The sequence below is a fragment of the Alternaria rosae genome, assembly GCF_020736505.1.
Source record: "Alternaria rosae strain MPI-PUGE-AT-0040 chromosome Unknown BKA58scaffold_5, whole genome shotgun sequence".
In the NCBI taxonomy this organism is placed as follows: domain Eukaryota; kingdom Fungi; phylum Ascomycota; class Dothideomycetes; order Pleosporales; family Pleosporaceae; genus Alternaria; species Alternaria rosae.
Window position 1 is genome coordinate 1,574,467 of NW_025763574.1, and position 26,229 is coordinate 1,600,695.

At 52.5% G+C, this 26,229-nt stretch overlaps 12 protein-coding genes across 12 annotated transcripts; 6 read left to right on the plus strand and 6 right to left on the minus strand.

Annotated features, from left to right (window-relative positions):
• Positions 1-544: 544 nt before the first annotated feature.
• BKA58DRAFT_440007 (uncharacterized protein) lies at positions 545-983 on the plus strand (the record flags this gene model as incomplete). Its single annotated transcript, XM_046173719.1, has 3 exons — positions 545-626; positions 683-817; positions 868-983. The coding sequence occupies 3 exons, from the start codon at positions 545-547 to the stop codon at positions 981-983; spliced, it is 333 nt and encodes a 110-aa protein (XP_046025312.1).
• A 644-nt stretch (positions 984-1,627) lies between these two features.
• Positions 1,628-2,054, plus strand: BKA58DRAFT_401989 (uncharacterized protein; the record flags this gene model as incomplete). The annotated part of the gene is made up of 2 exons (XM_046171697.1): positions 1,628-1,883; positions 1,936-2,054. The coding sequence occupies 2 exons, from the start codon at positions 1,628-1,630 to the stop codon at positions 2,052-2,054; spliced, it is 375 nt and encodes a 124-aa protein (XP_046025313.1).
• Positions 2,055-3,514: 1,460 nt separating this feature from the next.
• Positions 3,515-4,797, plus strand: BKA58DRAFT_177112 (chaperonin 10-like protein). Its single transcript, XM_046165304.1, has one exon. It carries the CDS (start codon positions 3,720-3,722, stop codon positions 4,713-4,715), a length of 996 nt encoding a protein of 331 aa, XP_046025314.1. The 5' UTR covers positions 3,515-3,719; the 3' UTR covers positions 4,716-4,797.
• A 224-nt stretch (positions 4,798-5,021) lies between these two features.
• Positions 5,022-6,140, minus strand: BKA58DRAFT_316436 (uncharacterized protein; the record flags this gene model as incomplete). Its single annotated transcript, XM_046167578.1, has 3 exons — positions 5,022-5,228; positions 5,265-5,677; positions 5,732-6,140. The coding sequence occupies 3 exons, from the start codon at positions 6,138-6,140 to the stop codon at positions 5,022-5,024; spliced, it is 1,029 nt and encodes a 342-aa protein (XP_046025315.1).
• Positions 5,940-7,980, minus strand: BKA58DRAFT_177151 (uncharacterized protein). The gene is made up of 3 exons (XM_046165307.1): positions 7,973-7,980; positions 6,287-7,821; positions 5,940-6,016 (listed from the first exon to the last, which is right to left on the minus strand). Exon 2 carries the CDS (start codon positions 7,662-7,664, stop codon positions 6,354-6,356), a length of 1,311 nt encoding a protein of 436 aa, XP_046025316.1. The 5' UTR covers positions 7,665-7,821; positions 7,973-7,980; the 3' UTR covers positions 5,940-6,016; positions 6,287-6,353.
• On the minus strand, positions 7,906-8,911 carry BKA58DRAFT_176987 (uncharacterized protein). Its single transcript, XM_046165302.1, has one exon. It carries the CDS (start codon positions 8,651-8,653, stop codon positions 8,147-8,149), a length of 507 nt encoding a protein of 168 aa, XP_046025317.1. The 5' UTR covers positions 8,654-8,911; the 3' UTR covers positions 7,906-8,146.
• A 708-nt stretch (positions 8,912-9,619) lies between these two features.
• On the plus strand, positions 9,620-12,289 carry BKA58DRAFT_177163 (uncharacterized protein). The gene is made up of 3 exons (XM_046165308.1): positions 9,620-10,224; positions 10,272-11,566; positions 11,613-12,289. The coding sequence occupies exons 1-3, from the start codon at positions 9,852-9,854 to the stop codon at positions 12,132-12,134; spliced, it is 2,190 nt and encodes a 729-aa protein (XP_046025318.1). The 5' UTR covers positions 9,620-9,851; the 3' UTR covers positions 12,135-12,289.
• Positions 12,290-14,743: 2,454 nt separating this feature from the next.
• Positions 14,744-16,003, plus strand: BKA58DRAFT_411608 (kinase domain-containing protein; the record flags this gene model as incomplete). The annotated part of the gene is made up of 1 exon (XM_046172300.1): positions 14,744-16,003. One exon carries the CDS (start codon positions 14,744-14,746, stop codon positions 16,001-16,003), a length of 1,260 nt encoding a protein of 419 aa, XP_046025319.1.
• Positions 16,004-16,473: 470 nt separating this feature from the next.
• On the minus strand, positions 16,474-17,980 carry BKA58DRAFT_177194 (uncharacterized protein). The gene is made up of 3 exons (XM_046165310.1): positions 17,637-17,980; positions 17,155-17,586; positions 16,474-17,103 (listed from the first exon to the last, which is right to left on the minus strand). Exons 1-3 carry the CDS (start codon positions 17,828-17,830, stop codon positions 16,572-16,574), a joined length of 1,158 nt encoding a protein of 385 aa, XP_046025320.1. The 5' UTR covers positions 17,831-17,980; the 3' UTR covers positions 16,474-16,571.
• BKA58DRAFT_177175 (uncharacterized protein) lies at positions 17,935-19,029 on the minus strand. Its single transcript, XM_046165309.1, has 2 exons — positions 18,829-19,029; positions 17,935-18,733 (listed from the first exon to the last, which is right to left on the minus strand). Exons 1-2 carry the CDS (start codon positions 18,866-18,868, stop codon positions 18,132-18,134), a joined length of 642 nt encoding a protein of 213 aa, XP_046025321.1. The 5' UTR covers positions 18,869-19,029; the 3' UTR covers positions 17,935-18,131.
• A 1,447-nt stretch (positions 19,030-20,476) lies between these two features.
• Positions 20,477-21,482, plus strand: BKA58DRAFT_440014 (uncharacterized protein; the record flags this gene model as incomplete). Its single annotated transcript, XM_046173720.1, has 4 exons — positions 20,477-20,648; positions 20,700-20,817; positions 20,997-21,023; positions 21,083-21,482. The coding sequence occupies 4 exons, from the start codon at positions 20,477-20,479 to the stop codon at positions 21,480-21,482; spliced, it is 717 nt and encodes a 238-aa protein (XP_046025322.1).
• A 1,387-nt stretch (positions 21,483-22,869) lies between these two features.
• Positions 22,870-25,743, minus strand: BKA58DRAFT_315300 (formate--tetrahydrofolate ligase-domain-containing protein; the record flags this gene model as incomplete). Its single annotated transcript, XM_046167518.1, has 2 exons — positions 22,870-25,571; positions 25,620-25,743. 2 exons carry the CDS (start codon positions 25,741-25,743, stop codon positions 22,870-22,872), a joined length of 2,826 nt encoding a protein of 941 aa, XP_046025323.1.
• Positions 25,744-26,229: the final 486 nt, after the last annotated feature.

Here is a 26,229-nt window from a genome sequence, read left to right on the forward strand (position 1 = left end):
CGCGTCTCCTAAAGACAATCATTTCCTTGCGGACCGACCTCTTGCAGCAGCGGCCCGCAAGCCACCAACCGTCAGTCACGTCGACACGAATTCCTCTCATCGATTTGTGTCGTGGCGAAGTTATGGGCCCGCGAAATCCACATTGTCACTCTCAGCAATCACACTGGTCAGCGTTAGGCTTACAACATCGAAGCCACGGCATCAGGTGTACGAGCAAACTTCCCCATACTGCCTACAGTCTCCAGTCCTTCGCACACTATCCCGCGGGGAGGCATATGTCTGCCTGTGTTCGGTCACTTGCATGGCAAGCCCATCAGACATGATGATGAATCAGATTCGTATTCTGCACACCGCAACAAGCCACGATGAGATGGAACGAACGCCTTGAGCGCGGGGAGATGTTGGAGAATACCGAAGGCACTGAAGAATTGAGGTATAAAGCCTCCAAGGAAGTGTGTGTTGAGAAGGACAATCACGACGACATCTTCTACAGTATCACTACCTTCAACATCTTTTGACCCCACCAAAAATTCAAATCCTCAAGATGCAGTTCACCTCCGCCATCGTTGCCGCCATCATGGCCTCAGTTGCCGTCGCTCAGCTCCAGCTCGAGAACGTAGCCTCTTGTACGTCTCTTCCGCACCTACAGAAACCACTATTCCCACTAACATCCACTCCTCAGTCGAGGCCTACGCCAACTCCGACTGCGCACCCCAAGCCATCCAGGAGCAGAACATCAACAGCAACCAGTGCAAGTTTCTGCCCTTGCAGAGCGCCCGCGTCTTCTTCTTGGAGAAGACTCGTGCCAACTGCCGCCGTGAGTCGCGACAACGTTTATTGTGAATGATCGTGATCTAATGGGAATAGTCGAGTTCTACACCTCCAGCGATTGCACTGGTACACCAACCGACGTCTTCACCACTGCCCCCAGCGGCTGCATCAATGTATCGCAGAAACTTTCTTTCCAGGCTATCTGCTCTTAAGCGGGCCGTCTCGTTTAGGCTTATTGGTGAGACACGAGTTGGTGATTAGATGGAGAAAAGCTGGCAACAGCGCACTTAGCTGAGAAGATGTACTCAGACGACGGTCATTACAACACTTTTTCGATCCGACTTATTGGATCCAGTCCAACCCGTTTGCCGTGTTCAACACACAGTGCGGACTAGTCTGTGATAGAATATATTGGGTCGCTACTATCAGCATCTTGTGTGCGACGTGACCATTGCTAAGGCGTTATGTGATGTGAGCAGGTAGTTCAAATGATCGGAGAGTTTTGCTTGCATAGCCTGCTACTTCTATATAGAGCAAGTGCTTACGGTGGAGAAATTCGACCGCGCAACATGTCAAGAGCATGTCTTTGCCAAGCTGCTTCTACTACCACCCAAGGATTAGGTGAGAGGAAGTCGTCCAGGGAAATCGAAAAGATATTGGTCGTACTCAAGTCACATGGAGTTGGCCTGAACATACCAAGATATCGACACGCGAAGCTGGTGGTCTGCTGTCTTGCCAATTTGACAGTCCACATGCTCAGATTAACATATAAAGCCCCTCCCAACAACACTTTCACAGTTCCATCACTTCCAGCATAACCATCTCAACCTCCCCCAGGATTAGCAACATCTTGACCATGCATCTCCTCACCATCACCTTCGCGCTTGCAGCAACCTCTCTCGCCTCCCCACTCACGCCCACCCGTCGCAGCCCCGTTCCGAACCCCATCCCCAACGCCGGATCCTTCACATCATGGTCGTGCTTTGACTGCGCGGATAGCAACCCCTGTCTCTCATTTCCACACGACAACATCGTATCTGATACTTGTTATCCGCTTGAACCAGCTCAGGCTAGTTTAAAGGTACTGGACATTGCTCTACAGGGCTGCGTGTGTAAGTACATTCTGTCAAACTGGTTCAGTACGGTGGCTTATGGAATGTGCAGTGCAACTTTTCGACTCGGTGGATTGTTCGGAAGAGACAGGTGCGCCGTATGTGCTTAGTGAGCCGCCGACGTGTGATCCTGTGCCGGTGTTTAAGAGGGGGTACAAGATTGTCTGCTAGAGACGTGGTTCGTGGGGAAGATGTTGAAGCTTTGAAGCAGGGTTTGGAGACTTTCGGTGTTGTTGGTAGCCATGGTTTGTTGTTGTATTAGTCGACTGGAATGAGCGTGGGTTATCATTAGTTCAACACGTAATGATGCCAGACTTTCGGAACTGTTAGGATTCCTATTACTGATGTTCAAATCCTTGTGTGGTGCGCGACTATACTGGTCAATCTACCAAAGTATGTCGATTTAAATTTAGCTGCTCACCCAGACCGTGGATTTCAACGTTGCTGGCATGATTGAAGTGGTTGTATATGTCGGCGGTGACGGGCGGAAGTAATTTCTTCCTCTGGTCCATCATGGTACTTTCTCATGCATTTGTTAGATTCTGACTGCTCGCATAGCTTCTATGTCAACAACGACGTTTTTATCACCACGGAGATGGCTTCAAGAGCAAAAGCTGGGTTCAAAATGATCGTAGGTGAGTACACCAGATGTGAGACTTGTTTCGCAGCTGCGAGAGCTGGCACGCAGTCCGCGCCCTATCGTTCGAGTCGGCTGCAGGTGGAGTTGGGGGCTTGCGAGTTGACATACACCCAGAGTGCATGAAACGCGCCACCGGCGCCAGAAATCTCTATCGCACTTTATCCCCTATCACCACTCCGACTTGCGATCCGAAAGTTTCGGGATTGAGTAAGCATCGTTTCGAGGCCTGAGGCTGTCACATGTCCTGATACCCCCGAGATAGCACCTCCAGGCCACTCCAGCGGATCTGCTTACCTGAACATCAATCATCGCCATACCTCCATTCCCATGGAAACGGAAACAAGCAGCCGTCAAAATCTGTATTGCGCATTGTAATCGGACAAGACTCGCATCATTCTGAAAATTAGGCCATTGGAAGGGCCGAACAGTTTCGGTGATGTAGCGCAATCGTCGGACGGACGCCCCGGCACCACCTACGTCATGGACTCTTCACGCAGAGCCGCATCCGCATTGGGGTCAGGAACAACGTCTCTTTGCTCCACAGAAGCGGCACCTGGCACATGGAAATCCATATCATTCCGACACGTTCCAGACGCACGTCGCACTATTGCGGGCATTTCGACACTCCTGCAAATGCGGCAGGATGATTGCCGATGCTGCCCGAGGCGTCCTTTGAATTTCGCAGCAGATTGTTTTTTTACAACTTGCAGGTAGGCTGCATGCTCTGCTGACCAACACGTAATCGTGACGATATGGGCTATATTCATCAGCTGCATTACAAGCTGACAACACCGCGAAGATGCAGCATGAGTATACGACTATACCAAAATCGGCAGATCTCGAAATTGTCATGTTGGAGATGCGACCCACAAAACCACGTTTTCTAGTGGCGGTCGACGCACCCAATGTGTAAGGAACGGCGATATCCAGACCCTGGACCCAAAGTCCCTGTGCATTATCAATAGGCGACGTCATGGGGGAGAAGTTTTCGAACGTAGCTCATGCTGCGTTCATGGCATATGTAAGAATGAGCTGCAGGTTGGCTCTAATCATATATAACAGTAGGTCGCGGAGGTCTTTGTGAACATATCCATCAACTTCACATCAACTTTCATCTCTTTTGCAACAAGACACACAAAAGTTTTTCCATTACAACCTTATCAACGTATACTACATAACAACACAACACCACCAAGATGCCTTCTTTCACCGTCTACAAGGGCTCCAAGGAGAGCAAGATTGTCAAGTCGCAAACCACCAAGCCCGACCTTGAGAATGACCAAGTCCTCATCAAAGTAACCGCCTCCGGCCTCTGCGGAACCGATGAGCACTACAAGGGCGCCGACATGGCACTCGGCCACGAGGGTGTCGGTGTCGTAGAAGAGCTTGGACCCAACGTGCAGGACCTGAAGAAGGGCGACCGCGTCGGATGGGGATACGAGCACAACTCCTGCGGCCGCTGCGACAAGTGCCTCACAGGCCAAGAGACCTACTGCAACGAGCGCCAAATGTACGGCATGGCCAACCTTGACCAGGGCAGCTTTGCTTCCCACTCCGTCCAGCGCGAGGCCTTCGTCTTCAAGGTCCCCGATGAGCTCACCGACGCCGAAGCCGCACCCCTGATGTGCGGTGGAGCCACCGTCTTCAACGCCCTGCACACCTACAACGTCAAGCCCACCGACCGCGTTGGTGTCATGGGTGTCGGTGGTCTCGGCCACTTGGCCATCCAGTACGCGGCCAAGATGGGCTGCGACGTCGTCGTCTTCTCCGGATCCGAGAGCAAGAAGGACGAGGCCATGAAGCTCGGCGCAAAGGAGTTCATCGCCATGAAGGGCAAGTCCGAGATTAGCGTCAGCCGCCCTGTTGACGCTCTCCTTGTCACCACATCTGTTATGCCCGACTGGAAGCTCATGCTCCCTGTCCTCAACAACAACGCTATCATCTTCCCCATGACCGTTTCCGACGACGACTTTGCGATTAACCACATGGCTCTTATTGCCAAGGGTATCACTGTTCAGGGCTCCGTTGTTGCTGCCCGCGCTGTTCACCGCAGCATGTTGGCTTTCTCCGCGCTGCATGGCATTAAGCCTATTACCATGGAGTTCCCGCTTACCGAGAGTGGTATTGAGGAGGCGATGGCCACCCTCAGGGATGGAAAGATGAGGTACCGTGGTGTGCTTAAGCCCCAGTAGATGGATGGCTTTGGATAGAAGATGGTAATGTAAAGGGTAATGAGTGTTTATGACCAGATACCGATGATAGACTTACGAATCTCATATGTTTGAACGTATATTGTATTTGTCTCTGATACGTATTGACTGTATTGCCCGAGATTAATTGATCGTAAAGGTTTCGGAGCATTGTGACTTGCTCTGATTCTTTACATGTATCTTTGCTTAGAAGCGTGCCTTATGAGACAGCAAGATCTCTACAGCCTTCTGTCTAGACTCATGAAGCTTCGATCGTAGATACCTAATACCCTAACTCAAGGCGTCCACCTATCCTGGAAACAAGCGGATAAGCACCGGTAGAATGTTCCTCGGCTCCATCTTCTGCAAAGCCGCAATAGCAGATCTCACATCCGTAACCGGTGTACCTTCGACCTCAACCACACCACTCTTGACCCCATTCCCATCCTGTCCCCTAATCTCTTTAGTCTGTGGAATGTACGGAGACAGAAGCGCCTGCAGCAGTCCATTACCACCCTCCTCTTTGCCTTCTTCCCGGTCTGTCAACACCACATCTTCCCTCTTAACATTTCCACCTCCACTCTTCTCTTCGTCCAACGCTTCTACAGCACGCACACCCATCTTTCTCTTTCCAGGCACCACCCCGCCAACAAACTTGCCAACCTTCCTCTCGTACCGCTCCCTACCTAGCTGTGTCTCCGCAACACGCAACTCAGCCTCCCACTCTTTACTAAGCTTCTTCATAGCATTCTTCAGCAACTTCTTCTGCGCACCACCAAACACGGTGAATAACTCCCACGGTCCTGTCTTCCAGGTCAAGATGAATGATTCTCGCGCCGCGAAGCTGAAAGTGGGTGTGTTGTGGTGTTCGATGACGGCGGCGAGGTACTGCTTTATGAAACGGATGGCGGCAGACGGGATGGCTGCGTGTGTGGGTGTGGTCACTCGTCCGGGGCGATAGGAGTCTATGGTTCCGCGACGGCAATCGACTGCTCCTGCTTCGCCGTGTGGAGATTGACGCTGATCGCTAGGATGCGACTGTTGAGCTAACAGTGCAACGAAGATCGCGGTGTTCCACCTCATGATGTCGTGGAAGCGTTGGAATTGGTGCGCTTCGTCGAGTCGGTAGAACCAAATCGCTCGCGTTAGCTCTATACTCTGCTTTCCTTCATCCTTGATGGGCTTTCCGGCGTTGCGGTCGATGACGGCGCGGTTGTGGAGGAAGAACAGGAGTTGGATATCTGATGGTATGTTGGCGATACTTAGCGCTCGTGGAGTTTGGTAGAGGATGTCCGCGACGGTGACTGCGGGGAGGTGGTCAGCCGGTACGCCGTGAAGCTTGTTCTTTAGCAGTAGTTGAAGTTCGGCTTGGTCGTGATTGTCAGGGCCATTGGTGTTCTGCTCCAAGGCAGTGATGGCGTGCGGCATCATGGACTTGGGTACTTGATAGTATATAAGAGGATCATATATCGAGAGTGCGACTGTTCTTGACGGTCGGAATCTTGATGCACGTGCGCTCATCCGTTTGCTCGCCAGGAAGGGAAATAGGAAGTGAAGGGCGGGAGCTTGCATACCTTCAAACGTCTACACACCGCCGCGGACCGAGGAGCAAACGAACTCCTGCGCCTGCGTCTTCCCGACCTAAGAGCCGTGCATAACGGATACCCCAAGCTCCGGTGTGAACATACTCAAATCCACCACAAATTTATCGAGTTTATCACTCTCGTTCGCCGTCATCTTCATTGCCTCCAACGGGAACAACCAAAACCCAAAAGCGGGTAGCAAATCCATGACATAGTCCTGCGCCTCGAATTTCGCCTTTTCAGCTCGTTTGGGCCATTTCGAAGGATCGGCCCACCAGCGTTCATAGTCTTTCTTCAATGCAGCTTGCGCATCGTCTCGGTCGTAAATGTCTTCGTGAAGCATATCGTTTGCTAACATAAGTTGCATTTGCGTTGTGGTTTCCGAAGGTAAAATGGAGAATTGTGAAAGTAGAGTTGTGTATCGGTGATAGGAATGGTTAGGATCGTTGAATGTATGAGCGCCTATGTACTGATACTTTAGGTCCTGCGATATGGGCCGTGGGTCTCTGGTGAGACGCTCAAATGCTGGGACTTGAGTGGCGATGGGAAACGAACGGTTAAACCACATCTCGAAAGAAATACAGCCCCCAAAGACTTCCAAGTTGATGCGTCCAATCCTTGGTGTTTCTGCGATGAACACTTCGTGCAGCTGGCGGAGTGTTTGTTTGACGCTCTTGGTGACGTGAGGGGGAAGATGTACGGGATCGAGCTCCCGTATGCCCCAGCTAGTTCGCTTCAGCACCAGGTTGAGCAGTCCGATGCCCCGTGGATCGTATTGGGTTTTCAGGTCATGCAGGAACTGGCCGACGAGAGGCCCTGAGTACGAACATGGCCAGGCCGAGAGAGCGAGGAAGTCCCATTCGGGGTTGAAGTAAAGGGTGTTTGGGACGATGAAATCCTTCAATGACGGCCATTCCGATGTGCATGCTGGGTTACCATTGCCTGCTTCTCTGCTCATCGCGTTGATTAATACGGTCATCGTATCGAGCGGGACCTTTTCTGGCCATCGTACAAATCGGCAAGGGATGCGTACGCGGTAAAAGAGAGAAGCTTCCCGTCGAGAATCTTGGCAGACACCAAAATATTTGCTTAGGATATGGTGCCCGTGAAGTGTAACGAGGTACTTGCTTCCAATCTCTGCAAGTCCTTTGGAGTTGCCACGAAACGCATCCCCTACACGTTCCTTGAAAGTAGTGGGATCTGCGAGCCAGGGAGTGGATAGGTCGACTTTGATGATGCGTTGACGCCGGATGGCGTGTCGCCATATCAATAGTCGGAGTTCTTTTGGAAATCGTGAGAAGGGGTGAAATGTCGGGCCTTCGACTGGAATACCTGGATTAAAGATAGGGAATGGAGGGTTTGCAGACATATTGGGCTAAAGACTCCTGAATGGGCAGTGTAGTGAAGGAATATACTAGCACCCACAAAACATGCAAAGTTACAACCACCAATGTTTGTATAGAAAAGGCGGCTGTGCTAGGCACCAGCTTTCCCAAAGCCGTGCCGCATGCGGGGCGGAATACAAGCTTCTTAGTCAGGTGTTGTTTGGCTAGTGGAAACACCAGATTTGAGAAATGGGTATTCTCAAAGACGCTCATCGGTTGGGGTCGGATCTCGAGAGGAGTTGCAGACTTCGACACACAAATTGAAAGAGAGATGAGAAGGAAATTCACAGACCTTTGGTGCAGCCCGTTGCTAGTCGCGTCAGGCATCTTCGTGTCTCCTGGTGGATTAAGCTTGAGAATTTGAGCATCTTCTACGAGCATCCGCCATGTTGATGAGAGTTTTCGTCAAACAAGAGATCACAAAGAACGTCAGCAAGATCGTTGTTGATGTTGGTCAAACGTGCGGTTACGCGTTCGCGCCCACTTGTTGGTGGGGCAGCTCCACCCCTAGGCGCGCATAGGGAAGATGACGATCTTCAGGGTCAATCCAGTGCGAAAGGTTAGAAGATGAGGCTGCGCAAACTGTATCGATAGATGTGAGCGGGCCGGAAATCTCTGAGCTAGATGGGCAGATCGCGTGTTTCAGATGTGGGTGAGACGTTCGTTGATCGTTCGCAGACACGCGTTGCGCAGTTGGGCTCATGACGTCTGTCGCATCGCTTGAATGATGATCGTCCGGTGGTACAGTGGTGAGTGGTGGCTGGGTAAACACTTTCAGTCCACGGAGGGCCGATGTGGTGAGGTGGAAACAATGATGTTTACACTGATGCCACGTGAGGACATTACGCAAGCTGCGGATGGAGATGCCGTAGTGTCCAACGCCCAGAAACAGCAGGCAGACTATGCTGAAGTGTAGTCTTGTCCATCTCGATGTGGTGAAGATGGCGCCGCTTGCAGCGAGTCGACGGCTCATCGACCTCGCTGGCCAAGTGCGCCACAGTCAGATGCGGCATGATTGGCATGATTGGCTGGAGAGGCTGGGTCTGCTCTATTTGCGTGCAGCCATCCGCTGGTGCCGAGAGCACGGATGGGGTCGCTGGCCAGACAGTCCAGACTTGGTGTGCCGCAGGATTCCGGATGGCATAATATTGACATCCTTCAGGGTGCGGTAATGTGCAGCTGGCGGGGATGGGCTGGAAGAGTGAAATGTTGGTTTCGCCCGTATACGGCAACAAAATTAGAGGAAATACGAAGAGCTGGGCGGACCTGGCTGGCAGACTTTCAGTCAGCGCGAGAAGAGGCCTAGAGCATCGTGTTGATTGGCCAGACGAGATTGTTCCTGCGTGCGAGTGTGGCGAAGCAAGTGCCCCTGCCCCCTCGCCCCTGCCTCATCCGAGTGTTCCAGCTTGGTCAAAGAAGAAGGCGCGCGTTCTGGGGCCTGCGAAGACAAAGGCGTCTTGGAGAGAAGCAAGTGTTGACGAACTCAGAGCAATAGAGCATAGCACAATGAGTAAATGTTCCGACTGTTCCTTGAGATCGCAAACTTGACAGCCGTTGGATCCTCTGAGGCTGGGCGCTGAGCAGGTGCCGCGCGTATTCGTCTGGCCCACTCGCCGCGACCGTCGCAGTCTCGCTCCCCTGAAGCCGGCACGCGGTGCATAGACCTCAGCTCCTTCGAGCTGGCATCCTCTTACCATCCGCCCCATCTCTCGCTCTCCTCAGGCACTCCCCAAACACCAGCGTTAGGTGACGACAATAGCGAGTTGATTCGTTTTTATTGGGTTGCGTGCAAGTGCTGATCGCGCCCGTCCGGTCGTTTACACATATCCCCTTGTACTAGCCCTAGCGTCGCCCAGCCGCCGACAGACAGGCCTCTTCGCCTCGCTGCTTCCCGGTTTCCCTTCCCCAGTTGTCCTGCGCAACCACCTCTTTCGACATCACCGCCCATTCGTCGCTCTCGACTGCCACTCGCTCACCCGCACCTTCACCCGCAACCCACCCCTTCTATTCACGCCTCCAGGACGCAAACGAAACTCGTTCACTGTGACTGAAGGACTCCTCGCGCCGCTGGTTTGGCCGACCTCCCTCCGCAGTACTCGTAAGGAGTACGCCCGCGCCTGAGGTACATCGCTCCGCGCACCTAATACACCACAACACCACCACCGCCCACCATGAAGTTCTCCCTCTCCAAGTCGCTGTTATGGCTCGCAGCCATCGCAGCGCCCGTCGTGTCGGGCGAGCGCATCATCGAATCCAAGTCACTCAACCCGTGCATGTCCAACTCCAGCTTCTCCGCCACCCTCTTCAACGTCGCATTCACCCCCAGCAACCGCAGTTTGGGCTTCAAGATCGAGGGTATCTCCAACATTGCCGGCAAGATCGAGGCCGACATCGAACTGCTCGTCTACGGATACTCCGCCATGAACCAGAAGCTCGACCCCTGCGGTCAGAAGGAGCTCGAGGGCATGTGCCCAATGAACGCCGGACCGTTGACTATCAAATCCAACATCGACATTAGCCAGGACATCATGAGCATCATTCCAGGTAAGGCATGTCGAGAGTTGCTGCCCAATCCCCCTAACACCACACAGGCATCGCATACACAATTCCCGATCTCGACGCAGTGGTACGAGTCAAGATCAAGTCTGCCGAGACACATCAACAACTTGCATGTGTAGAAGCAGAGCTGTCAAACGGACATTCGGTCGACCAGAAGGCTGTAGCTTGGGTGACGGCCGTCATAGCGGGTCTAGGTCTCATGGCGTCCGCTATAACGTCTGGACTGGGTCACTCCAATACCGCCGCGCACGTTGCCGCCAACGCCATGTCGCTATTCGGTTACTTCCAGGCGCAGGCCTTCATCGGTCTCTGCGCTGTCCCTCTCCCACCTATCGTCTCCGCCTGGACCCAGAACTTCCAGTGGACCATGGGTATCATCCGCGTTCAGTTCCTCCAGGATATGGCAACATGGTACCAGCGTGCTACTGGCGGAAGCCCAACCACCTACCTCTCCCAGCTGTCATACATCTCCATCGAGGTCCAGAAGACGAGGAAAATGAGGCGTGCGCTCGATTTCACCACTGGAGCTGTCGGTCGCCTCATGGCCCGTAGTAACGCTGCCGCTACCGAGGCACAGGCTGGCGGAGACCGCTTGGTCCTCCACGGTATCGAGCGTGTTGGATTCAAGGCGAAGATTGAGACGACCAACATCTTCTTCACCGGATACACCTTCTTCGTCATCTTTGTTCTCTTCACCGTCATCGGCGTAGTGGCCTTCAAGTACATCTGCGAGGGTCTAGTCAAGGCCGGCAAGATGAAGAGCGACAAGTTCGTCGACTTCCGCAACGGCTGGCAGACTGTGCTCAAGGGTATCCTCTTCCGTGTCGTCCTCATTGGCTTCCCGCAGATGATGATGCTGAGCTTCTGGGAGTTGACTAAGCGTGACTCTGCTGGTCTGGTCGTTCTGGCTATCCTTTCTATGCTCACCATGATTGGTATCCTCGCATGGGCTTCTTCCAAGGTGGTCCGAATTGCTCAACGCTCCATCGCCATGCACAAGAACCCTGCATACATCCTCTACTCGGACCCTGTCGCGCTCAACAAATGGGGCTTCCTCTACGTTCAGTTCAAGGCGGCCGCCTACTGGTTTATCATCCCATGGCTCGGATACCTCCTCATCAAGGCCATGTTTGTCGGTCTTTCGCAAGGTGCCTTCAAGGTTCAGGCCATCGCCATTGTTCTCATCGAGGCCGCTCTGCTTGTCGGTGTATGTGTCCTTCGTCCCTGGATGGACAAGAAGACCAATGGTTTCAACATTGCCATTGCTGCTGTCAACTTCCTCAGCGCCTTCTTCCTGTTGATGTTCACCGAGATCTTCAACCAGCCCGTAAGTAATGCTCACTCCTACCACTGTCCTCAACTAACGTTCATAGGCTATCGTCACTGGTGTCATGGGTGTCATCTTCTTCATCATTAATGCCGCCTTCGCCCTGATCCTACTTCTCATGCTTCTTGTCTCATCTGGATTCGCTCTGTTTACCAAGAACCCCGATACCCGCTACCAACCAATGCGCGACGATCGTGGCTCCTTCATTAAGTCGCAAACTCAGCTAACTACTGAGCTCGACGCACTCGGTGCGACTGCTCGTGGTGAGGGCAAGGGTACCCACCCATACACGGGATCACGAAGCCGCATTGACGACGATGACGACTACTCTTCCGAAGAGCAGCGCCAAATGGCTGCCAAGGAGGGTGGATTCAACGAGCACTACGCTCCCGTGCCACCACGAAGCCAAGGTAATGACGGAACTGTTTCACCAGCACCGCCGTCCTTCTACGAGCGCCGTAGCCCAGCACCCTCATACCGTCCTGGTAGCAACGGCCAAGGTCAACAACAGTACCGACAAGCCAACACCGCGAGCCCATGGCAACGAGGCGCAGGATACGAACATTGACGCCAGAGCGAGCACGAGGAGCAGGTGGGCCAAATCATCGATTCGTATCATCGCTCCTCGGTCGCTCAGCAACAGCAACATCAAAATCAACAAAACAGGTTCTGAGCTATCTATGCGTTTTGTGCATATCTTGGGTATCCATACCAATATACTGTAATCATCAATCGAAATGGGTTCACATGGCATCAGTGCAAAGGGCGCAATCACACGATTACCCATCATGAAGCCGGCGTTTTACTTCGATCTCTCTGTATCCGGTTGGGCAGAGAGTTGTACTTTTGAGTTTACCGTTGACTGATCAGCATGGAGGATGATAATACCTATATCCATCTCGTATATATGTAGTCTTTCTACCTCTAGCACTTCATCGGCTGCTCTTTTCTCCTTGTGTATGGGTGTCCTTATCTCCTTTGTTCAAGCAACGGGCGCAGCGAAAGACTATTACCAATTTCCTTCAGCGTTTTCGTTCGCAGCATAGTACCGTGGTCCAGCGTAGGACGGTCAGTCGATCGGCGGTGGCTCGGTGAGAAGGAGATAGAGTAGCAGAGCAATGAAATCGTCGATTATTCAAGTTGATCTATCTTCTCCCTTCACACCTACCGTGGACTTGATAAGAAGCAAATTTGAACCACGAAATTTTTGAATAGGACGGCTAACCCCTAAGTATACTGATCTGATGGTTCGCAGCGTGAGGTTTGGTCGGGCTCCACTCTCGTGCATGGCGGCTATTCGAGGTTGGTAGATTGGGCTGTCAAATTTCGCTTATCAGCGTTGTACATGCCTCATTTGGCGTGCGCGATATCAACAGGATGGATTTGCAGATGACTCCCACGTTTTGGTGAACGGATGGCTTGAGAATCGCCCGATGGGCAGTCGAACAGCAGCTCGATAGCCCCCACATACAGCCGTGTGCTCACCTAGCGCAATCTATGAACTATACGTGCACTCGATAAGCCTACGCCCGTTGTCCTAGTCTTGGTTCGAAAGCTTGAAGCTCAGCTACGTCAACAAAAAACACTTTATTGAGCTACCGGCATTTCATCCGGGGTAGTTTGTTCACGATGCTTGATGCCGCAAGCGCAGAGCAGGGGGGGTCGGCGGAGTTGCCCCAGTTTTCACAGTTGGCTGACGAAGAGAAGGTGTAACGAAGGTCACGATGCCGGATGATTCTTTTCTGTGATGACAGCATGTATGTGATCTTCAGCCGCTCAGCTCATCTCATCTCCACGTTTTGCTGTCATCATGGCTCGGACGGGACGGCAGTCAAAAGACACACCATCGATTTGAGCCAGCGACAAGCTAGCGATAACTCACGATAGCTCCACAGCTTTCACGATCTCATGACTTAGCTATGACAAGTGTGACAAGTGCCGCAGCCCACCTCCACCAGCCACGGTGTTAACAACGACGTCACAGAGAAGAAGCACCGAAAGTCTCCAGAAAAGCTCCGAGCAAAAACGTCAAGTTTCGCTTGTCCCATCCAAGCAGAGAGCGCGAGGCATGGCACGCAGCCAAACGTGTCGCACACAAAGGCAAACCCTGGATCGGGAAGGGTGAGGTCGCGCAGCCCAATCAAACCACGCACGTTCACCCAATGCAGGCCAGTAATTGGGGATCCGGGCCAAGAACAGCGCGCCATCAGTGCGCTACCGCCCTTAGCCAGCTGCGCGACCACCCGGCTAGGAAAGACGTGTGAATGGGTGCGCTTCTGGAATCATGGATTTGTTTCCAGGGGATGCGCCTTGTCTCTTCCCCCCACCGAATCATCGGCGTCCAACAGCGCTGGCTAAGATTGCTATCGCGTTGGTACGGGTAGGGATTCTACGAGTGCCACCCGTCGTCCCCGGATACTCCGGGGCGCAGCGCGTTTCTTTGCTTATAGACCCGTTTGCAGGTCCCGATCGCTTTTCGACTCATCGACACACAGCCAACAACGCTTTGGCTGCGGGCCTTCCGCACGCGCCGCCCATCGTTTTATTGCGACTATCATCGACAATGCTTCTTGCTCTCTAGTAGGTTGCGCGATAGCCTGCTTGTGGATCCGTCCTCTTATCTCATGTACCTCTACCTGTATCACTATACTATCTCGCTTTCTTTGTTGGTTCCCATCTCTCGGTTCCAGACCCAGGTTTGACACGCCCCGATCAAAAAGAGACGTCCACTCGCCTTTTTTGCTTTGCAACGTTTCTTGTCTTGTTTGAGAATTTGTTCCTGTTTCGCATCGTCTCTTCAAGTTCCCTGGACCTTTCCCTCACACACTGTTGCTTCAAGCTTCAGGCAGCAGTTCTCAACGCGCTACTCGCACACTGTAACTGTACGGCGTGACTTGTCAAACTTGAACATTGTCAAGTACCTCCTACTGTAAAACGAACATGGCGCAACTTTCACGGTTCACTTTCCCTGCTTCAAGGGAAGATCCGGCCGCAGTCGAATCATCAGCGACACCACTCACGCAGAAGAGGCAACAACCTCAACTTCACCTGCTGACGGACAGCGCATCAAGCCAAGGTCATACGATCGGTGTGTCTGACAAGACATACTCAAGACCGTTTGCCGTACGAACGCTTTCTACACCACCGACCTCTCCAACTAGGAAACGATCTGTTACTATGGGTGCGCATGATCCTCGAAGCATGCACAATAGTGGTGCCGTCACTCCTCCTGTTACACCCAGTAGCGCCTCGCATTCCAAGTCCAACTCGACATCGTCCGACTTCCTGAGTTCATTATCGAGTCTACGACGTGGCGATTCCATATCGTCCCTCAGCCGGCCTCGACTATCACTGGACGAGTCACCGCAACCTGGCAGCACCGAACTCACCACTTTCCCGTATCACCTAACAGACTATGAGTTCAAGACGGATGACCGCGGGCGGAAGAAGACAATCGGCGAAGGAGCCTGGAGCGATGTCTTCCTCGCGAAACCCTGCCCACCCAAACCAACCGAACAGACCTCATCACAGCCTCCCTGTGGCCCTGAAATGACTCCACCACTCACCCCAGTCCGAAGCATAGACTCTGGTGTAGACCTCAGTCGACTCCCCGTCACCCCACCCATGTACGCCGTAAAAGTACCAGCCATGACCAGCGCCAAAAAGGTACTCAGCGCAGAAGCAAGAATCCTATCCTACCTCTCCCGCTTCCCCGACGCAGAAAAACACATCGTCCCCTTCTACGGCCTAGACACACGCAACGGGGCCGTTCTTCTCCAAGCCATGGACGACACGCTGGAAGGCTGGATCCAAAAGACACTCAACACGCTGGACGAAGAGGCTCGAGCAGCGAGACTAGCTGAAGTCTTCCCTAGCATCGCTCTCGCACTGCTCAACAGCTTGGCATGGATGCAAGACAAAGGGTGCACACATGCCGACATCAAACCCTCCAACATCCTCATCTCCTCTTCTTCTCCCCTATCAACCGCCGCGCCCAAACCCATTTACACAGACTTCTCCTCAACCATTCTCTCCCACCCCTCCGCCACCATCGAATCCTCCGCCTCGCCCCTCGGCGCCGGAACCTGGGATTACCTCGACCCCTCACTGCTCAGCTCCTCGTCTACTTCTCCTCCCTCCGCAACAACTGATCTCTGGTCCTTGGCTATTACGTTGCTGTTTCTTATCTTGGGTGGCTCGCCGTATGATGCGTTCAAGGGGAACAAGTATCAGCAGAGGGAGATGATCAAGGCGGGGTGTCCGCTGCAGGTTATAGGGCATGATGATTTGGGGGTACGGAATTTGAAGAGGGTGCAGGGGTTGAGTAGGGATATGGGTTTTGATCTTGTGGGGTGGTTTGGCAGAGTATTAGTTAAGAATGGGGAGTCGAGGATCGGTCTAAAGGAGTGGATGGAGGAGTTGGAGGGGAAGCTTTGAAAGGGGGTGGGGTTGGGTAGAGCTCAAAATCTGGGTTTGGATTTGGATTCGGAAATAGGTTCGGGCTTGGGGATTAGATGTGTTCTTTCATCAAGGGGTTTTTCGGTGGCGTTTGTTTAAGATGGAGATTCGTATTCTTTTCTGTGCCGCTAAGGACACTCGTTAGATACCCCCACCGTTTGTTATACATAGATTGTAATCGCAAGGTCGCTACTGTTCTCAACGATTTCATTCCGGGTTTTCCCTCTCTTAATTTGGAATTCAGCAAGTAGTTTGCAAAAGCTCGAGATGTATCAGTGCTGACTGAGCTATTTTGATGCATAGGTGTCTGCAAATAGCCAATGCATTCAAAACTACGCATCCTAATCTTCATATGCCCGTCCGCCACCCTCCATCCCCTTCTATATATTCTGTGTTCTCAATCCAACTTTGTAGTACCAAACAACCTATGCCCCCTGGTAGCAGTATATTGAAGACGTGATCATCGAGCATTACTAATCTCAGGGCATTTTGCGTGCTTTGGAATTGGTGAAATCATTCATTAGACATCGACCACAATAGTGATGCTCTACAAATAAATGTAGCACAGCGGCTCTCCGTCTAGCGTGCTCATCATATCCTCGATAGTTGTAGGCTCCAGATTAAGGTAGTTCATCTGAATAGGGTCGTCAAGTCTAGCATCACGGCTAGGTGGCTGGTTGAAGATGGTAATAGTTCCAGCAACGGAATTGGCCTGGTCGAGGTGCAGCGCCTGCCAAATCCACCAAACGCGGTCGACCATTGCATGGTGTAGGAAAAATGCAGGGTCGTTGGGGCTGCTGAAAACATCACCGCCATCGCCTCCAATTGCGAAGTGGCCTGCGCCGTGCATGCCGAGGAAGCCGTCAGGGAAACGTCCCTGAAGCTCGTCTTGGAAGCGTCCAACGTTCTTGGAGGCTGTGCCGAGGGTGACGTTGTAGAGGTTCTCAAAGGTCATCCATGTGGAGGATGCGTAGGAGGTGAGATCTCTTTTCGCGCAACGTGGGTTCCATTCGAGTGGCGATTTGACGGGAACTTCGCCAGCCATTGCTGGAGAGATAGGACCAAGGTTAATTTGCAAGCTGAATCTGTTACAAACGTCGCGTACTATAGAGCCAAGACCCTGAACTTACTTCTTGAACGGACCATCCTTTATGCAGCCGCCTCCTGCGCCAGAAGGCAGCGCAATCGTGCCTTTGCCGCCTGCACTTCCATTGTGCTTTACATATTCTCCATCGCCGCCCATGCTTGTCGCTGAACCGTCAAAGACAGGATGCTTAGTCAGGTCATCTGTGTGGGCAAACCAGTCCCAGTAGGGCTGATAGCCTTTGTATCCGCACTCTTCTCGCAGCGCCGTCTCGTAACCATATACAAAGTACCTGTGCCAACTTAAGAAATTACCAGTTCCATGGATTGTTAGCGTTTGATTAATATGTTGTGCGACAAAGTCATCGTAGCGGGTCTTTGCACCAGGCGCCAGGGCGGGATCGGATTGAGATGGAGCATCGAACATGCACTGTACAGCACTGATATATGCTTTTCGCTCTTTCGCACTCATGATAGCCCTTTCGCATGTGTTAGTCTCGTTAGTCACAGAGATGCTCGAGGCTCTTACCAATCCTTGCGAACAGACGCATTGAAAATAGAGCAGTTACCTCTTTTCTCGAGAGTGCCGTTCTTCTCCGCAGCCTTGAGGTTTTCGAGAGCCTGGTTCTGAAGATCCGAAAGCAAGTCTCTCCTTTCCACTGCTAGAGATTGGGCAGCACTGGCGAATGCCAGAAGGGCAGTTGAAAGGCTGGATAGACGCATCTTGTGTGAGACGTGAAGTGAACGGGAAGGATAACTGAAAACGACTTCGGTTGCTTGGCTGAGCGATGAGAAAGTTCATGTATGGTGGGGGATAAGCCTTTTAATATGCCCGACTGCCAACACCGTGCCACCGAGAAGCGCCTCAAAGCTCTACAGACGCATGCAGAGACTGGGGTCGGACAATTACAGCCGAAGAGGCGACCACAGGCTTTTTCGACCCGAGCCTGCGGATGAGGTGAGGACTGCTAGTCATGATCGCTGACAGGCAACAATCTAGATGTTGCTGAGGATTTGGGCAGCCTTAGCTTGAACCCGGTGTGCTGTCCGGCGCAAAGGCCAATTGTGGTATTCCCGAGTGGCATGAGCCGGGTGTGATCTGCGAGGTACGAAGGGTTTGCAGATGCAGTCTGCAAGACACCGTGCCTTGGTCCTCGAAGTGGCATGTACCTGTGAGCTCGCTGGATCGGTCTTGATCATGTAAGCCTGTTCGAGGTGTAGATTCCATCTGGTGATCCTCTCGGATTCTCTCTGCTCGCCCTAGGGGGAAGTGATTCTTAATGCGAAGGACATTGCTGGACAAGAGAGACCAACCGTTGCTAAGCGAATACTCGCAGGATCGACGCACGGGTAATATACTCGTGGGATTTATGAGCTGCGAGCACGACATCGATTGCTCACACGTGGTACACGTAGTTGGACGATCTGATGTACCGACGCAGGTCTGTGATTGTTGTATGCATACGAGATGAAGGGCTTGGGGGATGATCTTTCCATGTGTTGACGCTGAGATTCCGAAATTCCCGAATCCTATGCGAGCGGGTCGCTCTATCGAAAAGGATCGCGGCGATATGTTGGGTCGTCCCACAAAGGCTAGATGCTGCAGGTGCCCTGGTGGCGAGATAGCTACGCTGCCGTTAGAGCGCCGGCTGGATTGTGCGTTGCGGCTCGACCGCCTCGAACGCCGCGTCCCGTGTGTGACGGCACACTAGCGACATTACCATTCTCCCGAGGATCTGAAGCCTCACTCTGGAATACCATTTGTTTCGCCCTGCCACCTCCGGTGTCTTCAAATATCGATGTGAGGATTTTTGTTAGGGAGCGCGAAAGTCGACATGCGGAACCATGACATACATCTTCTTCGGTAGAACTGCCGACGAGGTCGACTCGTGTCTTCCATAGGTAGTTCCTTCTACGGAAACATGGGAGCCTTTTACATGTCAACAGCTCTACTATCGTACCAGGACCTCTAATGATGTCTTCTCGGATATGGTGCCACCTACGGGATGTGAAGGATCGCGGCGTCGCTAGAGTGTAGGAGATTCAACCTGCCTCTTGCCGGTTCCGAGGATACTTCAACTGGGATGATGCTACTGCGCGTATGCCTCCACCAATCACATCACCAGTGCGACATGGTTGTCCGTTCGCAAAACGTACATACAACACATGTGAGGTGGCGAATGCAAGTTGGCCATCGCCCGAGGAACACTCAGTCCCCAGAAGGGAATATTCAGACACGCACGGGCCTACAAAATCGTCTATCAACGCTGCAAACTACAACAAGAAGCCTAGAATCTTTTTGGAAAGAAGCCCTGCTGTATATCTTAAATAGTGTAGAGTTCTTCTCTATAAATTTCTCTTCTTTAAAACGTTGTTATTGTGACGTTGTAAGGTTGTAAACTGAAGCTCGCGTAGGAGGTGGCCGATATTCCCCTACCGGAAGTGCACTCGTGTTCTGACCCATACTGCTGGGCTCTCATTCAGAAACCAACTGCGTGAAGGGGTTATGCCCCGAAATCCTGAAGGCAAATTGGTGCAAATACACAGCATCTGCTCCCCGAATTCATGGTTCAGGAAGCTGGAACCAGTGTCCTGTGTATCATATGGCCAATTCATGCGAAGCTGCGGCGTAGTCACCCTGAATGTTCCAAAGAAAGCCGTTTCATCCTATAGACGCCAGCCTTGGATGTGCCTCGCTACGAGCGGCGACGCGGGAAGACCTAGAGTTTGATTGTGCTTGCGGTTGGTGGTCAAGTTGCATACCTGCCTGAACGGCTTTAAACAGGGCTTTGCCCTCTAGGCTGCATCTAGTCGTACTCCAGTCGGATGTTTTGACAGCCTCTCATTGTCTTTGTATGCAGTCATGACTGCACCATCATCGCAGGCGGATTGAGATCCTCAATGGGCGGCACAAAGCAACCTTACTCGTTTCCTTGCCCTTACTGGCGTATTCCACATCCTCGCCCTGATCAGCATCGGTCTTCGTATTTATGCACGCATAGGCCTGCTCAAAACGCCCGGACGAGATGATTTTGTGATCTCCCTGGCTGCTGTGAGTACTTGTCCTCTGCTCGCAATCACTGATCTGTAATGCTCACTCCAATAGCTTGGGGCTTTGGCCGGGTGGATCTGCTTCTTCCTGCAAGGGCCCTACGGTCTTGGTCGACACACCGCAACCCTTTCGCAGGATGATAGACGAACATGGGACCAGATTGCCTTTTGGCAAAGCATCATTTCTGCCTTGGGCGCGCCCGGATTGCTGAAAATCTCGATCGTTTTCTTCTTACTCCTGTTGAGCAATCACAGATGGTACTCACGCACACTGTGGGCATTGATTGGTGAGTCTCATTACTACTGTACGGCGCTAGCATGGAGTTTAGCTCTGACAACTCGCTGTTGGGCTTTGTTATCTTTTATACCGTTCTCGCCTGGTTCACCTTTCTCTTACGCTGCAAGCATTTCTCTGGCTTCTGGTATCCTAGATACGCACACACTTACTACCCTTTGAAGTATGTCATGCACTTTAGCATAGCCAACTCAGGTAAGGCTACGATTGCAACGGTTGGAGATGTATTGGCTAACATACTGGCAGCGTTCAACATCTTCACTGATGTTTGCTTCGCCACATTGCCCATACCTATCGTATGGAATCTCCAGATGTCTTCACGGATGAAAACCAGTTTGATAGCTGTACTCAGCTTAGGCTACATGTGAGTCTATCATATACTCAGTACCCGTGTTCCATTGCTCACTTTCTATTAGCGCGGTGGTCATGGGTGTTGTTTGAACGATATATCAACTCACCATCGTCAAAGACAAGGATTCACGTTTGTGCGTGATACCCCAATACTCCTAGTTTGACTGGCTGTTTGATTAACACAACGCACAGCAACAACAATGTACGATTCTGGGGCTTGTAAGCATACATATCCCGATGAACTACTCTTGCATGTAGCTAATGCTAATGACGTCCAGTATTCAGCTCAATGTTGGAATCATCGCCGCCTCGATACCCACGCTAAAGCCACTTTTACGAAAAATCAGCAACTCGACGAACAGCAACCAATACAATCAATTCCAGGACGGCGATAAAGCCAGGACCATCGGAAGCGGACCACCTTCCAGACCTCGCCGATCAATCTTGACTACGCTGAGCGGTACGCGAACAGATAGAAGGGCTGATACTGAGGCATATGAGATGTGGAGGGCGACTGCAGGATCGGCGCAGGGCGGGAAGAACGAGATCTATGCTGTCAGCGAGGAGCGCGCAGGAAGTGAGGACCACATTGTTGGAGGAAACCCACCTGGTTCGAAGCAGATCAAATGCACAACAGAAGTGGTTATAAGCAACGAGGGGGCCGATTCCAGGGTTTGAGCCCTTGAATCGGGTGCGCGCAGGCTAAGGACTTCCTAGGCTACTGACCAGAGAGTCGTGTCCACCCTGGAAGCCACTACAAAAACGATTGTACCATATACTGGGGATTGTTGTTTGTACATACTGTCTCATATGTCTTCTACAATACATCAGAGCAATGACACAGTTCAAATTGACAACACAATCACTGACAGTCGATGACTAACTTCGGACTTGATGGCTACGAACGTGGCGGAAAGCTTCGCCGGTTCGGAATCGATCAAATACCAAAGTTACACCATCGGTGAGGCTCATCACACACGAAAGATCCGTGTCATCAGACTTTCCAAGATTGTTAACAAGTCATGTCACACTGAATCTTGCGCAACCTAGCCCGATGTTGCACTTCATGCAGGAACATTTGGGAGATCATAGGTGAACGCCTCGAGCAACAGTACTAACGTCTGTAAGAAGAGAGCCGATTTGAGTTCGTTTAGCAATCAGATGCTTATAGATATCATCGCAGCGTCCGAATCATCCTAAAGCCAAAGGTTCAAGAAGAGCGCGAGCCCTTCAAACATCAAACGCGACTCAGATGGTTGGCAGTGCAGCAAAACCCTCCGAGCGTCGACAGATCTTTCTGACGACGAATGGCACTTTGGATGAAACCTTAAATGGCAACGAGAACTTGGGATTATCAACTAGAACCAGCCTCTGAGGTAGTGTGCTTGACAAGTTCCTACCTTTATGGCGAAGCAAGAAGAATGCTCTCTACAGCGTTACTGAGCGAGTTAGAAGGGAGGACAATAAGCTTAACAACAAGAAGGACCTAAGGGGTATCATGCGCACAAGAGAAGTAACTATTTAATATGTAGAAAAGCTAGACTAGAGATAAAGATTAGTGTAATAAATCTACGTAATAAAGACCTAAACAAAAAATACGACGTGTTGTCGAGCACGTGGTGGCTCTGTTAAATCTGTGGCAAGGCAAGTTGCTTGCTACCTGCGCGCGAGAACGGATCGTGCTGTGGCAGTCAAGCACGCTTACACAGCATAGCTTGCGCGCATCTACGAATATCAGCGAGGTTAGTGGGGTATATCATGTGCGATATGCATCAATTATCTCGACAGCATGGGTCCTGATGGTCATGAAAGTAAAAGTATGCTTCTCTATTCGATGTGAATAATTCATCCTGAGGAAGAAGAAACCGTCAAAGTTGATTCGACGCCATACCAAACGCTATGCATACCATCCCAATATGTGTTGAATAAGAAGCCCACCCAGATGCTGTTGAACATGCCTAGTGCGCCAAAGAACGCCAAACGTCATCTCATCATACATGATTGTTCCAAATGAAGCTTGTTGAACGCTTCATTCGGGTTCGTCCACCTTCTCCATCATTAGGTTCTAGAACATGCCGTTGATCTCGCCAGTCTCAACATCAACATCGATGTTGAGGTATCCGGGAGCAGTGGGCAGACCAGGGATGGTCTGGATATCCGCCGCGAGCGCATATAGATATCCAGCACCAGCTGCCATGCGGACATCCCTGATGGGGACGGTGAAGCCAGTTGGGGCGCCCTTGAGGCTGGGGTCGTGAGACAGAGAGTACTGTGTCTTAGCTACGCAAATGGGCAGGTTGCCGAAGCCCTGCTTGACGTAGGTGTCGACCTTCTTCTGAGCGAGCTCGGAGAATTCGACGGCGGAAGCACCGTACATTTTCTTGGCGATGGTCTCCATGCGCTCTTGTACTGTACCGCTGTTGACGTCGTAGAGGAGCTTGTAGTCGGGCTTAGGCTTGGCAGAGGCTTTGATGATACCCTCTGCAAGGTCTACAGCACCCTTTCCGCCCTCCGCAAAGTGGTTGGCTGGAATAGCGTCCTCAGCACCGGCGGCGATGGCCTCCTCACGGATCACGTCGATTTCGGCTTGGGTGTCCGTTGCGAAGCGGTTGATGGCCACAACGACGGGGACACCGTACTGCTTGGCGTTCTCAATGTGCTTCTTAAGGTTGACGCAACCAGCACGGAGAATATCTACGTTCTCAGTGCGGTAAACTTCGGGCAGTTGGGCGCCGGGGCTGATGTCGGGGCCACCGCCGTGGTTCTTGAGAGCACGGACGGTTGCGACAATGACGACAGTGTCGGGCACAAGACCGGAAGAGCGGCACTTGATGTTGAAGAAGCGCTCGCCACCCATGGTGAAGTCGAAGCCAGCCTCGGTCACAACGAATCCGGTCTGGGCGTCGTGGTCCTCATCAGGCTCAGTACCGGCCAGCTTAAGGGCAAGTCTGTCCGCGATGACGGAAGAAGCACCAATACTGATGTTTGCGAAGGGACCAGCGTGGACGAAGACGGGAGTGCCCTCAAGGGTTTGCATCATATTGGGCTTGATGGCATCGGTAAGCAGAGCAGTCAGGGCACCACCAGCACCGATGTCGTCGCAGGTGACGGGGTCGCCAGCACGGGAGCTGGCGACGACCATGCTGCCAAGACGCTCACGGAGATCGGACAGGTCCTTGCTGAGCGCAAGGATAGCCATACACTCACTGGCGACTGAGATGTCAAAGCCAGTCTCGCGAGTCTGGCCCTTCTCCGTTGGTGCCTGACCAACAGTGATCTTACGCAGATGCCTATCGTTGACATCTAGCACACGTCGCCAGGTGATGGTCTCTGGGTCGATGTCAAGCCTGGCAAACTTGGAGATCTCCTCCTCGGTCAGATCATCTGGGTTTGTCTTGTCGATACCGAGCTTCTTGAGACGACGGAACATGACCGGAACGAACTCACGCTTGCCCTTCTTGGCTGGTACTAAGCGCTTGTACAGAGCAGCATCCTTTTGGGTGTTCTCGTGGAACATGCGCGTCTCGATAGCAGCGGCAAGCAAGTTGTTCGCGGCGGTGATGGCGTGGATGTCACCGGTAAGATGGAGGTTGAACTGGTCCATGGGGATGACCTGGCTGTAGCCTCCACCAGCGGCTCCACCCTTGATACCGAACGTCGGTCCCATGCTGGGTTGGCGCACGTTGGCGAAGCATATTCTGCCGAGATGCGCGCCCAATGCTTGCGCGACACCAATTGTGGTGGTTGACTTACCCTCGCCGAGCGGCGTGGGTGTGATACCGGCAATGAGAACGTACCTTCCATTGCGGCGGTGTTCCAGACGCTTGAGCAGAGACAGATCAACCTTGGCTTTTGTTGCGCCGTATGGCTCGAGCTCGTGTTGCAGAATGCCAACCTCCTTCGCTACGGTTGTGATCTGCTTCGGGTGCTGCTTCCGCGAGATGGTGTGATCAGCGGGTATGGGGTCTTCGATGCGGATGGGAAGAGGCGAGATCTTGCGCTTCTTCTGCCTGTCGAAAGTCGCATCGGCCGAGTCGACGAGGTTCTGCAGCAACATGGCAATAGTCATGGGCCCTACACCGCCAGGTACTGGGGTGATGTGCGATGCTACCTCGACGGCTGATTCGTAGTCGACGTCTCCTACCAGCCTCTGCCCGCTCTTCTTGGTGTCGTCTGGGATGAAGTTGGTGCCAACGTCAATGACGACGGCACCGGGCTTGAGCCAGTCTCCCTTGACAAACTGCGCCTTGCCAATAGCAGCAATGACGATGTCTGCGCGGCGAACAACTTCTGGTAGATCGGCTGTACGTGAATGGCAGACGGTGACGGTCGCGTCAGCGTTCTTCAGCAGGTAGCTGACGGGGCTTCCCACGATGTCGCTGCGTCCCAGTACGACGGCGTTCTTGCCAGAGATGTCGATGCCGGCCTCCTCGAGCAGAACCATGACACCCTTGGGCGTGCATGGGGTGAAGAGAGGCTTGCCGCCGCGCTTGGCCAGCTCACCAATGCTCTGGATGCCGAAGCCATCGACGTCCTTCTCGTCGGCGACGGCGGATGTGATGGTGTGCTCGGAGATGTGCTTGGGGAGGGGCAGCTGGACGAGGATGCCGTGTACGGCGGGGTCGTTGTTGTACTCGTAGATCTTGTACAGCAGCTCGCCTTCGGTGAGGTCTTCGGGGAGATGGACGAGCTCGCAGTCGATGTTGGCCTCCTCGGCGGCCTTGAGCTTCATGCGCACATAGGTGCTGGAGTCGGACCTGTCGCCCACTGTCGCGTGTCAGCAGTCTACATCTACCGCAATGCCATGCGACTCACCCTGGACAATCTTCAGGCTCGGGCGGTATCGCGGGTTCTTCTCCTGCTTCTCTTTGATCTTCTGGCCGAGTCTCTCGCGGATGCTCTTGGCAATGGCGGTGCCGTCAATCTTCTGTCCAGCCATGGTGAAGCGTGTGCTGGAGAACTGCCTGGAGGTCTGCGCAGTCTTGACGACAGTATATAGTTGGCGGGGAGAAGTCGAGCACCAATATTTTCTCAGCGGGGTAGCTGTAGCTTGCGGAAAGCCACGGGCGAGAACTCCAACGCGTCCGCCGCAGATCGGATATACTTTCATCGTCCTACCAATCCTGTCTGCGAATCTTTTCCAAGTCTAGGGTGCACGGCGCGACGTGTTGATACGCATTTCTATGTCTGTTTCCAATGACTCAGTCTGGCGCGTCCGATAGCACTCTGGACCCCGGAAAAAGATCAGAGCCCGCCGACGCCAAACTTTTGCTCCGCGACTCGCGTGTGCCTTATTACGTACCACTCAGGGTGCTAAGGTCGGAACGGGCAAAACAAGCAACGCGACTTCTCCAACATGGTTCATTGTACTAATACCAAACCAATCCTTCCGGTAGCTATTATCTTCTCCACCTGGGTAGTCCTG

What these genes read in the sequence shown, in the direction of transcription:
- BKA58DRAFT_177163 (XM_046165308.1), top strand. Translation starts at nt 9,852, where the DNA reads ATGAAGTTCTCCCTCTCCAAGTCGCTGTTATGGCTCGCAGCCATCGCA. An exon ending in CATCATGAGCATCATTCCAG is followed by an intron (nt 10,225 to 10,271) that starts GTAAGGCATGTC and finishes AACACCACACAG; the next exon opens with GCATCGCATACACAATTCCC. An exon ending in CCGAGATCTTCAACCAGCCC is followed by an intron (nt 11,567 to 11,612) that starts GTAAGTAATGCT and finishes TAACGTTCATAG; the next exon opens with GCTATCGTCACTGGTGTCAT.
- BKA58DRAFT_177151 (XM_046165307.1), bottom strand. Translation starts at nt 7,664, where the DNA reads ATGTCTGCAAACCCTCCATTCCCTATCTTTAATCCAGGTATTCCAGTC.
- BKA58DRAFT_177194 (XM_046165310.1), bottom strand. Translation starts at nt 17,830, where the DNA reads ATGCGTCTATCCAGCCTTTCAACTGCCCTTCTGGCATTCGCCAGTGCT. An exon ending in GCGTCTGTTCGCAAGGATTG is followed by an intron (nt 17,587 to 17,636) that starts GTAAGAGCCTCG and finishes CACATGCGAAAG; the next exon opens with GGCTATCATGAGTGCGAAAG. An exon ending in AAGGATGGTCCGTTCAAGAA is followed by an intron (nt 17,104 to 17,154) that starts GTAAGTTCAGGG and finishes TAACAGATTCAG; the next exon opens with CTTGCAAATTAACCTTGGTC.
- BKA58DRAFT_177112 (XM_046165304.1), top strand. Translation starts at nt 3,720, where the DNA reads ATGCCTTCTTTCACCGTCTACAAGGGCTCCAAGGAGAGCAAGATTGTC.
- BKA58DRAFT_176987 (XM_046165302.1), bottom strand. Translation starts at nt 8,653, where the DNA reads ATGAGCCGTCGACTCGCTGCAAGCGGCGCCATCTTCACCACATCGAGA.
- BKA58DRAFT_177175 (XM_046165309.1), bottom strand. Translation starts at nt 18,868, where the DNA reads ATGGTATTCCAGAGTGAGGCTTCAGATCCTCGGGAGAATG. An exon ending in TTCAGATCCTCGGGAGAATG is followed by an intron (nt 18,734 to 18,828) that starts GTAATGTCGCTA and finishes ACGGCAGCGTAG; the next exon opens with CTATCTCGCCACCAGGGCAC.